At 38.6% G+C, this 17531-nt stretch overlaps 2 protein-coding genes across 2 annotated transcripts in view; one reads left to right on the top strand and one right to left on the bottom strand.

Annotated features, from left to right (window-relative positions):
* Window positions 1–1340: 1340 nt before the first annotated feature.
* On the top strand, window positions 1341–9465 carry ppa2 (inorganic pyrophosphatase 2). The gene is given in 13 exon segments (XM_071528239.1): window positions 1341–1407; window positions 1410–1523; window positions 4510–4574; window positions 4755–4799; window positions 4911–4964; window positions 6061–6180; window positions 6664–6750; window positions 6852–6978; window positions 7878–8005; window positions 8198–8283; window positions 8466–8535; window positions 8668–8707; window positions 8823–9465. Coding segments are annotated over 13 exon segments (1026 nt in total). The 3' UTR covers window positions 8846–9465.
* An 80-nt stretch (window positions 9466–9545) lies between these two features.
* tet2 (tet methylcytosine dioxygenase 2) overlaps window positions 9546–17531 on the bottom strand; it is a 33957-nt gene continuing 25971 nt past the window's right edge. Inside the window, exons 4-11 of the mRNA XM_071528240.1 lie at window positions 17394–17484; window positions 17181–17274; window positions 16860–17068; window positions 15717–15867; window positions 15529–15618; window positions 14750–14887; window positions 14179–14533; window positions 9546–13956 (exon numbers count right to left, since the gene is read on the bottom strand). Of these exons, the coding sequence (XP_071384341.1) occupies window positions 12584–13956; window positions 14179–14533; window positions 14750–14887; window positions 15529–15618; window positions 15717–15867; window positions 16860–17068; window positions 17181–17274; window positions 17394–17484 (2501 nt within the window). The 3' untranslated portion in view covers window positions 9546–12583. The remainder of the gene's footprint in view (window positions 13957–14178; window positions 14534–14749; window positions 14888–15528; window positions 15619–15716; window positions 15868–16859; window positions 17069–17180; window positions 17275–17393; window positions 17485–17531) is intronic.

Genomic DNA, 17531 nt, shown 5'->3' with positions numbered 1-17531 from the left:
ACTATTACAATTGTTATTATTTAAAAACGATTTATTGTCTGCTGACTGTGTAATTGAGGAAAAAAAGAAAAGAAAAGAGAAGAAAATTAAAGAAAAGTATGGAGGCCCTAAAGTCCCGAAAGCTGATAGTTTTTTTTTATCTTGTGTTAATTATCTTGTGGGAACAAGATAATTAACTTGTGCGCACAAGATAAAAACAATATGATCTTTCGGGACTTTTCGGCATGTAGGTCGAGGTCTCCGCCTGTTTCTATAATTTGAACAAAGATGTTGCAGCTTCGCGAAGAGGCTCACCTACACGGAGCAGTTCTATCGCTAGATGTGAGCTTGGCTTTGTAAATACACCTTTTGCTCAAACACACTTAGCGAAGATGGTGCTGCACATTTGTTGTGGTGTGTCCCTCGGGTCAATGAGCAGCGGGCCTGCTTACTTTTAAATATCAGTCTTTTCTACTTTAGCCTTAGATTTCCTGATCCGCTTTGTCTGTCTTTCCGGGTTACAGGAAGTAATAATGAGTTATCCATCTTGCCAAAAGCCATTTTTGCCTTTGCCTGTTTCAGTTGAGGGATCTCCTGCAGATAGGTGGCAGCAGAGCTCTGGGTGGCAGTGAAACACAGCTACAGAGGAACACATGCGAGCACGCAGAGGTGGGATATGAAACTAGCGGGGAAAAGCAGAATACACCTCCGGTTAAGCGATTTTACCAACAAAATAAAAGTGCAGATTTTGTCACTAAAAACTTACCCAAGTATTTGAGTTTACATAACAAAAACAATCGTATGGTACACATAGGTTACATTGCCTCGCTGTATATGTCTGTAGTCTGTCTGTCTGCCAAAGCTATGTCTATGAAATAAACTTTGTAAATACGTTTTTTTAATTATTATTAATTATTAAAAACAAATGCAATTTAATCAACTTCCTACTGAGAAAAACACATTCTCTTTGACCCTTTGTAACACTAAAAATCCTGCGATAGTATATGTTCGTTCATGAAATCCTTAATAAAAAAAAATAAAAAAAGATTAGCCTATTTTTAGGGTATGCTATTTCTGCTTTATTGGACAGTTTACAGTGAAGATAGACGATGGGAGGGAAAGAGAAGATGGCACGCAACAACAATACCAGCCCAGACTCAAAACTTTGACATCCAAAAAAAAAAAAAAAAGAAAGAAATTGACATCCGAGCCACCAGGGCTTCCCTTGAAGGCTTTTATTTTGGAAAAAAGACTGACCGGATGTCTCGGTTATATCATCTCGCGCTTAACAATGGTGTCTGTGTTGTAGAACGGGAAGCGGACGGGAAGCAGGAACCGAACGGGAAGAAGAAGAAGCGGTGATGATGAGACCGCTTCTGCGCTCCTCGCTCGGCTACGTGGTGACATTTTGGGGTTCACAGCCCGCTCCCACAGCAAGCTCGTGACACAAGCAGCAGGTCTACCTCTGTATCTGAGAAAAACGATGCATTATCACACGGAAGAGCGAGGACACCCGAATTCTCCTAACTACCGGATATATTTTAGTAAGTTATAACCCCTGCCAGTGCGAGAAAACCATGTGTGTGTGTTGATTTTCACGGTAACGGGTTTGGTTCCTGGTTCTGGCTATCACGAGCCCGCCAGGTAACCGCAGGTCGACCTGTAGGTCAAGGTACACGTTTGACCTTTGAATGGCAAGCCAGACTTTAATGCTTGGTTGCATTCTTACCATTCAACTCTGGCATCAAAGCCCGACATTTGCAGTTTGTTTAATCATCAATGGCTTGTAACAGTTAAGAGTCAGAAGGCAAGGAAGAGTGTTACTGTATCCTTTCCTTTCACGCGTGGTTGTCACTTCACTTCCTGCTGCGCGGTCACGTGGGCAGTGTCTAGCTACTAAAAGCTTAAAGTTGTTTGAGTAAAGCAATCTTGTTCACCAAAGCGAGATTAAAAGTCATGATCACTATTGTGTAAAGTAATCAATTAGCATTCAGCCCTCATGATAATGAATGATCATTCAGCCCAACAATAATGATAATGAATTATCATTCAGCCATAATAATAATGATGATGATAAGTGTATAGCACTTAAAGTTACAATGATATGGCATTTTGAGAGCATCTAACGTGGTGTATTTCCTGTTGAAACAGGATGTTGGGGCAGGACTTGACGCAGGGAGGGATCATTCAGAAGTGTAAACCAATGGGATATCAGTAAGGGAGAGAGAGGCAGTTTTATTTGATGAGAGGGGCGGGATTGTTAAAATATCAGATGGTTTTATTGGATGGAATTTTTTATTTCCGCCTCTATTTGTACACAGTGAGGTAATCACTAAAAGTATGCTGTTTTCCAAGTACGTTTCAAGTAAAAGTAATGGGATTTTGATATGAAAATATGAGAAAATACACAATTTGGATTTTTTTCAATGTGACTCTAAAGTTTAAAAGTACTGTAAGATAAAGGAGCAAAATAAACTTTAATTACTAATCTGCTATAATTAAGGAAAGGCATTGCTACTGGCTCCATGAAAGCAAAAATCCACCCTCAGATCCTCTTACACTGTTAGATATCATCAGCTTGTTACATTCAGCTGTGGTTTATACATGTAGGTGGAGAGAGCAGTAGTGATAGTACAATAACAGCAAAAGAGTGAGAGGTTTTCCAGTCAAGAAAAAGTGAGAGTCATGCACCTGACTCAACGCATCAAATCTTTTGGTTGCATTGCATTCTGGTCTATTGAGGCTACTGTCAGAGGAGAAATTGGTCTCTCTAACTCTTCTATGATGGATTACTGTTGGACGTCACTTTGTCTACATTTGGACAGTTACCTGTAGGAATAAGAAAAGCACACCAGATGGGCAGTCAATAGCTGTGTGTGTTAACAGTGTTAGTGTTATAGGGTGGATTTTTGTCTTTCAGGTCAACTCAGCAGAACAGAAACAGCTACAGGCTCCAGTATGTATGCTACCACTAACAATGTAATTTAAAAACAAACTGAAGCAGTTAAAAAGTAAGACAATAGGACACTCTAAAGTTTTGAGTGTTAAGAACAACATTCAGTTGAAGCCAAAAGGACAACCGAAACATTTGGCTCATTAGAGAAAATGCATATTTGCTATGCATGATTCGTTGAATAAATTACTCTTTTAGAATATTGTCTCACCAATGTGTATCAGGCTTTATGCATCTGTCCAAGTGTTGGAGTAAGTAAATTCAAATTTGGATAGTGTTTTTTGGAGTTTATTACCTTTTTGGCATTTTGATGGGTAACTACCAACTATTTTATAAGTCAAATGTTACAATGAGGCATTTCTTTATTTATTTCAAGTTTATGTACAACGGAAAGTTAGCATTGTTTCAACTCTTTTTCTGTCAAGAACCCAAATTGGGTTGTTTTGTTTGGGTCTAGGTCGACACTGTAGTCTCTGGCAGACAAGGCTCCAGTCTTGGACATTACCTACAAAAAAGTTAACATTCCTTTCACTTCTTCCTGAGACGAACTGAAGGTTATTTGGTTCACATTTATGTCCAGACTCTAATTTCTGGCAGGCAGCTGTTGGAGTGGGCATTTATTTATTTATTTTTTGAAGGCAGTTGTAACCAGCATAATGCTATCTGTAGCTTACTGCACCAGCAAACTAAATCTTGTTATATGACAAGCCTGTGACAACAAGAAAGGTTGCGAACCAAATCTTAGTTAAAAAAACAAACGCTCTAGCCAGCATAAGATAGGATGTATTTAAGCAAAAGCAGAAGTGATTGATTTCAAGATTTCTCCCTTTAGTTCTCTCTGGTGCTCCTAGATTTCCATCCAAAGCACACATTTTTTTTATTTGCATAATTGTTAGCCTGTTATTAGCTATGTAAGCGTTTGCATATTTGGCTGTGTCTGTTTGGCTTTGACAGTTTGGCTTTCTTAGCAGGCCTAAAAAGATACTGGAAGCCACACTAGCCAAAATCTAGCCAAAATCTCATGTAGAGGATATCAGATTCTATGGTCAGATTAGTGTCCAAAACTCTTCAAATAATAAGACAATAAACAGCTTATTTGTGTGTGTGTGTGTGTGTCAGTTGTTGCGTGACATTGTATGATTATTGCTCAGTTGCTGAGTTGGCTAGCCTAAAATAAACCCAAGTACTCATATTTTATCTTGTTTTTCTCCTCCCTTAGAAGTCCCAATAACACGTTTTTATTTAAAAAACAATTTCTTTACACAACTCTTATTTTTATGGGATTTTTATGTAATCAACTTCTTCCACTATGACATGAAAAATGGGTCATGTCACTCTGGATCTGGGTCTTGGGTCATCTTTAGGATTTGCAGGATTAATAACTAATACATCTGTCCTGCATTGCACAAAACAATGCTTGAGCTGCATAATAACGGTTCCCACTTTCTGTATGCTTTATAATCCTTATCAGTATCAAGCAGTTTTCTAACAAAATCCTTCTGGGATTTTATTGTATGTAGCCTTACATGTGTATAGATTTGTATTTATTGATTTTTTTCTTTTTTTTTTTTTTCTAGAAACCTCTGAAGGGAAATACATTTCACCCTTCCATGACATTCCACTTTTTGCAGGAACGGAGCAGGTAACTGTTTTGATAGTTAGGGTTTTATAGTTCTTATTTGATTGATAAAATGTCAGATAGTGAAATTCAGGGCTGCTTTATCTTTAAGGAATTAAATGAACATGAAATAAACATAATATTTAAACCTACAGTCTGACTCAAGTTTTTGTCATTTAATGATTGATTTTTGTCTTGCAATAGGACAGTGATGTGCCACCTAAAAAACTTAAGAAGATTGACAGTGAGGTATTGTCAAATTCAAATAGTCCTTTTTTTTTCTACATCAGATATATTTTACTACCTGAAGACATTTACCCCAGTATGTATATATGCTGTAGCTTTCTTCTGTAATTTCAGGTGCTGTTTAACATGATTGTGGAGGTTCCTCGATGGTCAAATGCTAAAATGGAGGTAAGTGTAGACTATTCAGGAGACCTGTCATTATTTGCAGTAGTATATTCCTAATTTTAGAGTTTTGGTATAGCAATACTGCTACAATATCCCTAGCACTGTATCTTTCTGCAGACATCTTTCTCCAATAGGCCCTTTTCACATCATCATATCATGGTAACAGCTTCTGCATTGAGAAACCGGTGCATTACAACTTCCCGTTGCCAGCTATGGCCTTCACGAAATCGTTCCACAACCTGCCCAAATACACTGGTTTCTCAATGTGGAAGCTGTGTGAAATGTGAAGAAGGGCCTATTCATAAAGTTATTTGAGTGAAAAGGTTCTTAGGACATCTCTCCATTTGTAATATTTCCTTGCAAAGTATCAGCATTATTGAAGCACTTCAGGCAGAGTACAGATCTGCATGGACAGGCAAGTCAGCTTCAAGTTGGCATTTAGATCTGTTGGTGGCTATTCATAAACTTTTCTTTTTATCACTGGCATTTGAAAATACACTTCCGATGTTGTTTAGAGTCTAGATATGACGTAAAATTGATGCACCTCATTCCCACTATTTATGTTTATTTCTTTATTATTCTCTCTAAACAATTTTTGACTGGCACTACTGTTTCTAATCCAACATCTACTTATCTACATCTAATTATTCCTACAGCTAGTCCTCCAAATATTCCTCCTACCCCTATTGCTCTTTCTACTCCTTCAGCTACTCCTGCCACAATACAGTGCCTCCTAGTAACCACCTAGCAACAACTTAGTGACTAGATTTAGGAAATTAGGCAGTTATTTGCTGCCCTTAAGTGTCAATAGTGTTGTGTTTTCCTGTATGCTGATCAAAGTGCTTCATAAACCTACAAAGCTTATGAAAGTCTGCTACTTTTAAAGATGCATTCCACTGACATTTTTTACTACTCATGCTCTTAAAGGTGTCGTTCCTGACTTAATGTTAAGTGTGTTTATAATCAAGTGACTCTTCTGCTTGGAAATGCATTTCTTAAGCAGTACTTTCAGCTGCTTTCAGCTAGCACACACATTTTCTCCAGGAAATGTACATTTTATTGTTTACTTCAGATTTTTCATAGTTGCTTCAATCCACAGATTGCAACAAAGGAACCACTGAACCCGATCAAACAAGATATAAAGAAAGGCAAGCTCCGATATGTGGCCAACGTATTTCCTCACAAAGGTTACATTTGGAACTATGGGGCACTCCCACAGGTGAGGAAAAACTACAATATCAGGGGATTTACATCAACAATAGTAAAAACCATGAAATGTCCTCCATTTTGCCTTATTTAACCCTATTATACTTTCTCATTTTTTGGTAAGAAAACACTAAAACCATTACGACTTCAGTGGGTTGGTGTACACGTCTTCCTCATGCTGTATTGATTTTGATCCTAGTCAATGAGTAATATTGTGGCTGCACTGAAAACATTTAATTAAATTTTGTGTTTATTGAAAGGTGTCAAATAGCCCATCGCCCTTTTGTTTATGAGTGCATTAGGTAGACAGTTGGTTGGCAGAGATTCAGCAATTGTCTATCTACATTTTTTACCCACTGGAAGGACAATAAACACTGAATAAACACTGTGTCTTTCAGTGGGTTTCCAGACATACTTGCGTAGATATATTTGGTTTGAACATTTGCAAGAAAATGTATTTTTTTTATATATATTTTTGAACTGTTTGTTGGAGAAGACATGGGAGGACCCAGACCACACAGACAAAGACACAAAGTGCTGCGGAGATAACGACCCCATTGATGTGTGCGACATCGGCACCCCGGTAAGACTGCTAGACCTCTATATAATATTATTAAAGGATATTATGACGACTTTGTACACAGTCTTCTAAAATTAGTTTATTTTTTTCTCTTCCCCTGGCAGGTGTGCTTGCCAGGTCAGGTGATCCAGGTGAAGGTCCTCGGCATCCTGGCCATGATTGATGAAGGAGAAACGGACTGGAAGGTCATTGCCATCAATGCCGAGGATCCAGATGCCCAAAGTCTAAATAGTGAGTCTTTTTCACCAGATCACTTCGGGAACAAGATGATGTTTAATAATAGATTGGCTAGCACTGATTAATATACAACCCAAAACAAATTTAACCTCTTTAATGCCTGCCGTTAACATGGATATTAGGATTTTTATCCGAACAAAGCTAAGCCAGAAAAAGCGGGTATAAATGCAATTTAAATGCAATTTCCCAAAGTGATCAGGGCTAGGGTTATTTATTTGGCCACATTAAAACACTAACTTATCAAAATGGATAGCCAGGATTCTCATGGATGGGGAACAATTGAGACCAGGTGTCTGCTGTTAGTTACCAGAGCCCAAAGTGATGTCTTGAATTGCTTACTTAGTCTGACCAGCAGCCAAAAGAATTCATTGAACATTCAAAAAATTCATTTTATAAAGATATGAAACAGAGCACAAATCTTAGCATTTATGAAGCTGTGAACAGCAAATGTTTGGCATTTTACTTGACAAATGACTAAAACGATTAATCGATTACCAAAATTATAATCAATGAATTTTCTGTCGATCTTTTAATCAAATAGTTTCAGTGCTACTATTACTCGTATTGACAACAGCTGCTTAAAACTCAGCTATTGCCCAACGTTTATTATTGTCTAAGATGACTTGTTCCTGTGTTTTGAAAAGTAAGAAAAATTGCATATAACAACACAGTTTTCTGAGCACTTGCTGTCTTTGTAAAGAATGTAAATATTACGAGGGGAGCGGGCAATCTGTGCAATCTGTGCTCTTCCTTTTGTGTTGAGATACATTTTTAATGCCAGCTGGAAATGAATTGCAGATTCATGTCTAATTCATGTGTGATACAAGACGTGTATAAGGTGAAAAGGGGTCGTCTGCTTTGGCTCTGTCTGAATTTGTTTGTGTTTTCTTCAGGCATAGAAGATGTCCGCAAGAGCCGTCCCGGGCATTTGGAAGCCACTGTTGACTGGTTTAAGAAATATAAGGTACCAGATGGGAAGCCTGAAAACCAATTTGCATTCGACGGACAATTCAAAGACAAGGTACAAAGACTTTTTTTTTTTAATACTGTATAGATGAGACATGACAGTTAGTGTAATATCCTATTTTCCAGGTTGTGTTGCAGTCCAGTACAGTTTTATTGACCTAAACTGAATGAGCTTAAATGGTTTGTTCCCTAAGGATGCCAAATGATGAGTTTTTCCCCTGTTGCCATCCATTTGTCCTCTTTATAGGACTTTGCAGTTGACATCATTAAGTCCACCCATGAGCACTGGAGGGCACTAGTGCAGAAGCACAATAACAGTGGGGAGATTGACTGGTGAGTCGGTGGAGGGATTCCACTGGGGTGTGGATGTGTGCTATATTCTTGGTTCATGGATTTATGTGAAACTCATTGGGTGAATTAATGACTCTTGTATTACAATAAAAAGTGTAATGTTTTTCATTTTCATTAAACCATCGTTGATCTTTTTTGCTAATGCTCCTTTTGTTTGATAACAGCAAAAATATCTCCATCTGTGAAAGTCCTCTCAAATGCAGCGCAGATGAGGCCAGAGATGTGGTCCAATCGGTGAGTAGTCCTTAAAATTCAGTTGCTACTCTACTGTTATTTCCTTGTGCTGGCAGCAGAGACAATAATGGGATAACAAACTCTTTTACTGTAAGCTTTAGTTGTAATGTACTTGTATCCTTGTATCCTCAGGCCCCTGCATTTGGTAAAGCACTTCCCGTATCTCCAGAAGGTAAGTTCACAATAACTTGCCCACTCTAAACTTTTTATTATATATATATGATTTTGGTACTATATCTCCCTTCTTTTGTATTGTCACATGATTCAAAATCTTTTCCCTTGTACAGTGAACAAGTGGCATTTTCTCTGAAAGTGACTCCGACGTCCTCAGGACAGTGGTCAATGACAAAACGTCATATGAAGCTCTACCAGTACTGCTGCGTCTTTTGTATGCAGTTGGATTTATTTTTGATAAGGATTCATTCTAAGCTATAGACAGAATCTAGGGAATTTAAGGAAGCGACGCCTGCTTTTACTGTAACATAACTTGGAAAAAAGGAAAATGGTCATTTAAATTTGGTACACTACACTACAGTGCACAACTTGTTTTCTTTGCTGACAAGAGAAGCAGGTGAAGATGAGGGAATCTGTATTTTCGTGATCTTGAGTATGAACCACAAGTGAGAAGTTTTGTTTTTTTGTCTTTTTCTCAAAATGTCAACATGTTGGATGCCAGAATGAATATTCTGTTGGTAACATAAATTGTGATTTAGAATTCAATAACTCAAATAACTGGTCTCCTTGTTTTAGTGCATTATGTTTGTGACTCATGTTATTTTGTTGGCTACAAAAACTACAGGTCCAAGCTTATTTAAGTATGAAAGCCACGCTGATATTCCCTGATGCCTCTAACTCTGTATTCAGTTTGTGCTTGCTGCCATAAAGAAGACACTTTTTTAATGTAACCAGTAGATTTTTTTTTTCTTAATTGGGATAAATAAAAAATTTGAAGTTGTGAAAACGACTCATTTCCTTTTAGTTTTACCAATAATCACACATTTAAAAACGTCAACATGTAGACAATATTTAATACACAAGATTTAGATATTAACTTGGAGTAACAAATCAAAGTGCTTTAAATAAATATAAATTTTATTAAAAACACCCACATCTCAGCAATATCAGGAATGATATAATAAACAGCTTTCAAATAAACTGCATTCAGTACATTACAATACTTACAGTATTTATATCCATCCTTAATTCCATTTTTTTTGTAGCATACCAAACTTCAGGAGAGCTAGGGAAGCCTTAAAAATAAAATGACAGGCAAAAGTTGCACTTTTTTTTTTTTATACCTTTAGTGTCTAACTGCAAAAAGACCAAGTGTGTATCAACTGCTAGCTTAACATTTGAGCTGAGCACCTTTTGTGCATTAGTTAAGCTCAGAAAGTCATTCAAGTAATGTTGACTCACTCAGAAACACTCTGAAGCATCTTCAAGTATGGCTATGCTTTTAACCCGCTATATCTTAGACACCTCGGCTTTCTCAACCACAACCTGCTACTGTAGCTGGGTCCTGTACAACGAAATTCAACAATTTTTTATATTTTCTTTACAAAACTGGAATAGTTTACAAAAACTATAACTTCTAATGTTTGAGCTAACAGGATCCTAGAACTGTAAACATTGCTGTGTTTGACAGTGAGTGTAGTATTTACAAAGACTTCCTGGATAATCTAACCATGAGCATTCTGTTCACCTGAAAAAGCCAAAGCGGATTTTAAGATATGATGAGGATTGCTGATCGAGGGGCCGTGGGTTTATTCGACAGAACTAGAAGAATCTACATCAACATCAAAGAATGAGCTGTATTCCTGCAATACAAATGCTTGGTATGTACAATGTGACATAATTTATTTATTTTTTTTAACACATTTACAATCTATTTTAAATAAAATGTTTCGTAATTCTTTATTAAAAATTTTTTCCTGAAAAAGAAATGAAGTGCTTTCAGAAAATGAATATATGTTAAAGAGTGGGGGTGAGTTGTCACTCAAACATAACCGTCATTCCATTATATATCACATTAATTAAATCAGATAGACGGGGGAGAAAAATCATTATACAATTGCTTAGTGGTTATAAATAAATTTAACTATACACAGGCACAAAGATGTGCAACTACGTTAATAACTGCCCTGGTCTTGCCTCATAGCAAAAGCAAATACATTGCTCCTTACCTAGTCAATGTCATACTTTCCCTTTAGTCAACTCAGTGCATATTATATGTTCAAATTACTTTTAAAAGATTACCACCATTCTACTAGCTAAAACATAAGTACAAAAATTGCAGGAAATTATCTTTTTTCCTCACAAAGTTAGTTTTGTCTTGTGAAGTATAGTAGACAAGAATTATATTGGGATTCAGGATGCAAAGGCAAGTCCCTGAATGAGAAAAAGACAAGATGAATACAGGCGATGAAGTTGTACACAAAATTAATTGAAAATGTCCCTGATTTTACAGTAACATCAAAGCTTCAAGTTCAAGTAATACTTTCTAGCAGATTGATAATGAAGAAAGTAAGCAATGAACTTTTCTGCCTTTTGGTGGCCTGAAGATTTCGCTGTTGTTAACATTTTGAAAGTAATATAGAAAACAAAGGAAAAAAGAAAAGTATGTGTTATAATCCTATTGCCAAACTAGTTTTGAGGTATATGACAGGTAGGTACTGTACATCATTCAATAGCCTTCTCACTGCCCCAAGAGTCTCACATTATATGTTTCTAGCAGGTCGAATAGCACCGTATGAAATAAAATCAGTTGAAACCCAAAGAAATAAAATGAAATAGGCTGTTACTATTCTTTACAACACAAAAACCTAAAGCATTAATTCCAAAAAGGAAAATTAATTTACTGTACAAATCTCACCTTTTTATCTTACAATTAGATTACAATTATTAAAGACCCCACAGCAAGCCAGCTGCCCTCTGAAACCATGATAGTGACACTGAGCTTACCCTGTTTCATGTTCCTCAGTGTATGAAAAGCACATGTTTACTAAACACCACAGACACACAACTACATGTAATATTCACAATCCAGGTTTGTTCAATGAACCTGCAGTCAGGAACTTTGAAACAGTCGCTGACAGCAAATTAAACCTAGAAAAACTAAAATAACAAGACAAACGTGCTGCACAATGATTTTTTTTTCCTCAGAATATTAAAAATGCACCATTAGAACGGCTCAATTTACAGTATAAAGGACATAGGAAAGTGAAAGAAGCACCGATACAATGATAGTGTAAAAAAAAAAAAAAGAAAATTTGCATGAACTTGCAACAGTTTCACGGATTGCTCTTATAACCCTTTGTTATGAATTCATTATCAATTTCATATTAGGGACGTTTAGAAATTAATTACTCTCTTGCTGTAACAATAGACTTTAAACAAATTTTATGATTTGAAGGTATTACCAAAACATGTAACTCTTTATCAAAAGTGCTCTAAGAAACACTGATTTGCTAAAAACCATTATGCTGATGATGATTTGACAATGAGACAGTATTTTCAGTGTCATTCTGTTGACATGATTCATCAAGAGTTTGTCACTCATAGAGAGTGATGTGGTTATAGTGTGAAGGCATTTGAATAAAAATAATGGTAATAAGCACACACTTTAGCACCGTGAATGTTGTAATTCACAAAGTCAGTGTTTTATGCCAAGATTACATCTCTAAAATTTTATAAGAAAAATAAAGCCACCAAAAACGAAACTTTGTTTCCAGTAAAAACAAGTCCTGATGTATCAGACTGAAAGCACCAGAGATTTTGACAGTGTGTATCTTGCAAAAGTAACCAAACAAAAATAAATACGTCCTTAGTAGGGTCACCTAGTAAAGCTTGATTGTTAAAGAGGTGAAAGACCTGATGTGGAAGGTGATTTTTATCCCATCTGATCACAAGTTCCTTTTTCTACTGACACGGCTGCTAACCTTTCAGATAGGAAGGAGTGTTCTAAACGAGGCCAGTGGTGCTTGAGGTCTTAGTTTATCATAAATATAGCACCTTCAGTTTTCTCAGTCTTCTTCCTCATGAGTGTTTTCTACACAAAACGACTGTAAGGCCCTGTGACCTTGGTGAAGGCGTAGGGAGATGTACTGACATAGGTGTTGGTTGTGCAGGACAAGGATCCCTCCATGAGTGTCTGGATGAAGCGCTTATAAGGAGGCTCCCCGCTTGGTTCTGACGGGTCAGGATGCTCCCGCTTCACCCCCTTCTTGCTGCCCTTGCTGGGTGTCCCCTCGCCCCCGTTCCTCTCTGCATCTTCCTCCTTCTCTCGAGCCTTCTCCGCCATCTTGGCTTCCCACAGTGCCAAACCATGCTTGGCCTCATTCATGTTCTTGTGCTGGTAGAAGACTAAAGAGATGCGCGTTGGGTGGTTGCGGTCTGGGTTTTTTAGGGGGGTTGTGGCGTGGAGTTCCCGTTTTGCGCACTCAATGAGGATGGAGCCGTGGCTGGGTGCCACTGCCACGCCACCAATCTCAGGGTCCAAAAAGTTGTGCTCATTGTCTGACCACATCTCAGGTTTCTGGGGTGTTGTGGGTGTCTGAGGAGTTCCAGGCTCCTGCTTAATACTGGGGCCCATTAGGCCCCCATTGGGCAGGCCGAAACCTGACTGTGTTCCAGGGGTCAGACACTCACCACTTAGCGGAGCGGAAAGCACCTGTGGGCCAGGTATGCCCATCTCTGTCTTGATTTGCATACGGAAAGGATCTTGGCCTGGGGGGAACATTTGAGGGCTCTGAGAGAGGTATGGATTCGGGTATCCTCCAAACTGATTGCCTTTGCTTACAGCAGCTGTGTAGTCCAGACTTGGATGGGCTGAGGTTGGTCTTGAGAGGGCGTCCATAAACTGGGGGTCTGACGCTCCGTTAGGGCCATAAGGTGGGTAAGGGCCCATGGGGTGAACAGGCCTCATGCTGCAGGCGCTGTAACCATTGACCTGTAAACCTGGCTCACCATACCTTGGTGGATAGTTGACCTCATAGCGTTGATGCACACTGTACTGCTGCTCTGGGTAAAGCGCTGGCCGCTGTTGCCGATACATGTCAAGGTTCTTTGGGTTTGACGCATAGTAAGGGTGGTAATTATCAAGGGGCATTCCTCCGTTACACTGATAACCTGGATACGGACGATTTGACCCATTAATGTAAGAGTTTGGTACATGGAGCGGGGAGGGGTAAGGGCTGGCTGGTGTTGGTGGCTGAGGGGGATACATGCTACCTGGCTTGGAAGTGCTTGGAAAAGGTCCAGGGTGGTTGGGGAACCTGGGATAGCTGGCTGGGTGTGGGGAGCCAGGAAAGTGGGGAAGGATGTTCTGGTGCTGCTGTTGCTGTAGTTGCTGAGGGTGGGCCCCGAGGGGGTGTGTTGGCTGACCTGAATGTAGGGTCGCTCCCATGGCGCCTGGGATATGTCCTGGAAAACACAATGCCAACAGAAAAATGCATCAGCAAAAAAAAAAACCCAAGTCGCACATAAACAGCTTAATTTTATTTTATTTTAAAGTTATCCCTTTGTTTTTATGTAGTACATTGACACCTAGTCCCTGCAATTACAATCCCAGCATGTCTCAATATAACAGAGCTAAACTATTCAAGATGCCATTTATATACCAAGTCAATATAGACTTCAGCCTACCTGTCCCAGGAGTGCTCTGCACTGTGCTCTCGTAAGTGCCAGCTTTTAACTTGGCCTGAAGGGCCTTCTCTGCCTTAGCATTAGGGGTGTCCAGAATGGCGTTCTTGTTGGCAGCTGCCTTCTTAGCATCCAGCTTCTTCTGCCGGCAAGACTTGGCGGGCTCTGCTAGCATGCGCACCTGGCGGCGGAAGGCACTGAGGACTTGGATGGCGCCTGACTTCATTTTCTCCTGCTGACCCTCCTCACTGCCAAATTCATCAGTGTTGGAAGCCTTATAAAGGGGCAGCACGTGGAGTTGCTCATCCTCTGGGATCTTGCCAATCGCCCGGTTATCCTCCCTGGTTAACGTGCACACCTGGGAAAGTGGGTGAGTTGAGTATTGAGTCTTGGGTATCTCACTTACAGACATTACATAACAAAGTCTGCACTTTTTTGCATTCACAAACACATCTGCTTTTTAAGCCATGCTTAGATGGCACATGTTAATGCATATCACCATATGCAACTGTTTTTACTCTATGCTAATCATATAACGTACAAATAATGGTATGTTTCTCAGGTGCCTGCTTACCACAGTGCTGCCTCCCTGCATGTTGTGGAGGTCTCTGTGAGCGTGGGCGCAGAAATCCATACAAGCAGTGACCCCAGAGAAGGGACGGCCCTCCTTTAGCCCTAGACGACAATCCGGTGCCCTGTGTTCATGTTCCACCTGTGTAAAAGAACATCAGGGAATAAATCCTAATCAGACAGTATGGATCTCTGAAGGGCACTAGACAGTGAAAACAAGAAATCTTCACAAAACAACTGTAGCTTTTAGATAACCAGTAAGTGTTCTTGTTAACATTCTAATGGTTTAAGAAAAATAAATAAATACAAATGTTGTTGTCCACAGTGAGAGGAGCTGTTTCCTTGACAGATTTTCAAAAATGTACTCATGCAGACTGTAAGGTCATCCCTACTGATGGTGATTTAATACTTGCACACAAGTTGCATCATTCACATGGAATACAATATGTACATTTGACTGAAAACAATTGATTGGTGTAGATTTGATCCAATAAATGCAACTGAGCAACACAAGGAGTATTATATGCATAATAAAGGATGTAAATCACCAATCTATCAGCAGTTAATAAACAACTATATACATCATTGTAAATATACAGAAAACTTAAATATATATGGATATTTCAAGTCCCACTTTCAATTTATCACAGGTTGTTTGGTATTTTTAAAGGATTGTCAGATTGCTGATTTTTGTGCATAATTATGGACAGTGATAGTGATAGTTAGTGATATTAACTCCATGGACCCAGACTGTCTCATATTACAATGCCCAGATATCCTCACCTGGTTACCATAAGCTTCAGGTGCCAAAGTTTTATACAATGGACCCACTAAGGTTGCCAGATTCTGAAGGTTCTGCTCCAGTTTCTCCTCCTGGAAGAGAATATTTGAAAGTATTTAAGAGTTATCTTCATTCAAATATTTTATTTAGACTAATATTTAGGCTAATATTGTCGATGTACATGGTATACCTCTTTAGAATCATCCCCAAGTAGTTTGAATTTTCTTGGAATTTTGCTCCTGGCAAACTTGCAGCCATTGTAGTACATGCTCCAGGAGCAGCCAAATGAGAACGAGGCTCCACAAGCATCAGGATCTAACCCCTGACATGCACAGGTCCTCCTGAACGACGAGGAGAAAAAGTTAAATGTATCACTGCTGCCCATTTTCTTTCAGTGTTATTCACAATTTATGACTATGGATCAGTTTGCCATGAATAAGATCCAATGCCCTGTGATTTGACGCAAAGGAACAGATTATAAACAAGATAAAAAACAATAGATATAACATATATATACATATACATATATATATATATATATATACATACATATATATGTGTATATATATATATATATATATATCAAATGAGAAAAAAAGATAGCATCTAGAAACATGTAAAGACCAGCATAAAATTTAAATGTAGACTTTGGCTCACATGGTGTGTGTCTAGTATAAAAAATTAAAGCACATTTAAATTAAATGTGCTTTGGATAAAAGCGTCTGCCAAATGGGAAATTGTAATTGTAGAAAGACATCATGTTAAAATATATTATTACAGATGCTTAAAAACATAACATGCTCCAAATATTTGGAAAAGAGAATAAGTCCCTCAGCCTGTGAGTTAGTATAGCCATGAATATATAGAGCCATGGAAATTGAATTAGCGCAGCTGCATGTACTGCATGAGTGTATTTGTAAAAAAAAAAAAAGGCTGTATTTTAAATGTTTGTTTGTGTGATGTAAAGTTGTTTTTCCTCTCTAAATAGCTTTAGAATAGCCTCCTATGATGAATAATTCACCATTCCTTGCTAATCGACTAACTTATGGCTTTTGGTTTCATGTGTTCCATCTTTAGACCAAAGAGAAATTACAATGACAAGCACTGCAAATAATTAAGAATCGTCTAATTTCTCTATCTTAGGCCTTGAGTCAAAGTTGATTCAAAACCATGGTTGTATTATACAAGCAATTTCAGTAATATTCTGAACTTTTTCTGGATGTGAAAGCTACTGTAGCCCAGTATTGCATGTTTGTGTGTGGGTAGAGTTGCTGTTGCTGTTGCTGATGGAAAAATATGTCCAGATTTGGGTCTTTGGTGTTTTGCCACTTACTCTTCATTGAGAGCACAGCGTCTCTGGGTGTGGGCTCCATGCTTTGTTAGAGTTTCACTTAGCTCGAGGTAGAGGCGGTCAGCTAGGCTGGGCGTGATGCCCTCCCAGACCAGGATTACCACAATGATGCAGGCTGTTTCACATGTGTGACCAGCACGCTGCCGCACCAGCACCAGTATCTTTTCCTCCACGCTGGAACGGCGGATCACCTGCAAGATACACAGATGCAGGATTTGACATGCATGCAGATAGTCAAGACATACACTGTAGAAGCTGATTTGCCAATTTCCCTCAAACATTAAATACAAAAATGGTTCTTACCCATTTGGCTATAGGGCAGCCTTGTGTACTTTTTCCTTCCTTGCCTGTATATATTACTTTTTCAATCCTGATGGCACGACCAGTTAGACCAGACCTTTGAAGGCAGAATGGAGGCAATAAAGTAAATGCAAGTAAAATAAAACACAGTGGTTATGAAACTCAGTGCCTGTGTAATGTAAAGTGAGGTTTTGAGGGGTCAAATGTGTGGTTTACCTTTTCTCCATTCCTTCCCGTATACCAGCAACATTAGGCGCAGCTCCCAGGTGAGTGTAGTAGGGGCCCTCATCCTTCTCACTGATTTGTTCTAAATATCACAAAGAAATAGCACATATCACAAAACAATAACACGTA

Source organism: Centroberyx affinis, unplaced genomic scaffold (genome assembly GCF_046629955.1).
Source record: "Centroberyx affinis isolate AG114_WGS23_722 - 3 ecotype Tasmania unplaced genomic scaffold, CSIRO-AGI_Caff_v1 ptg001641l_1, whole genome shotgun sequence".
Classification (NCBI taxonomy): domain Eukaryota; kingdom Metazoa; phylum Chordata; class Actinopteri; order Beryciformes; family Berycidae; genus Centroberyx; species Centroberyx affinis.
This window is presented reverse-complemented; position numbering and strand designations above follow the sequence as displayed.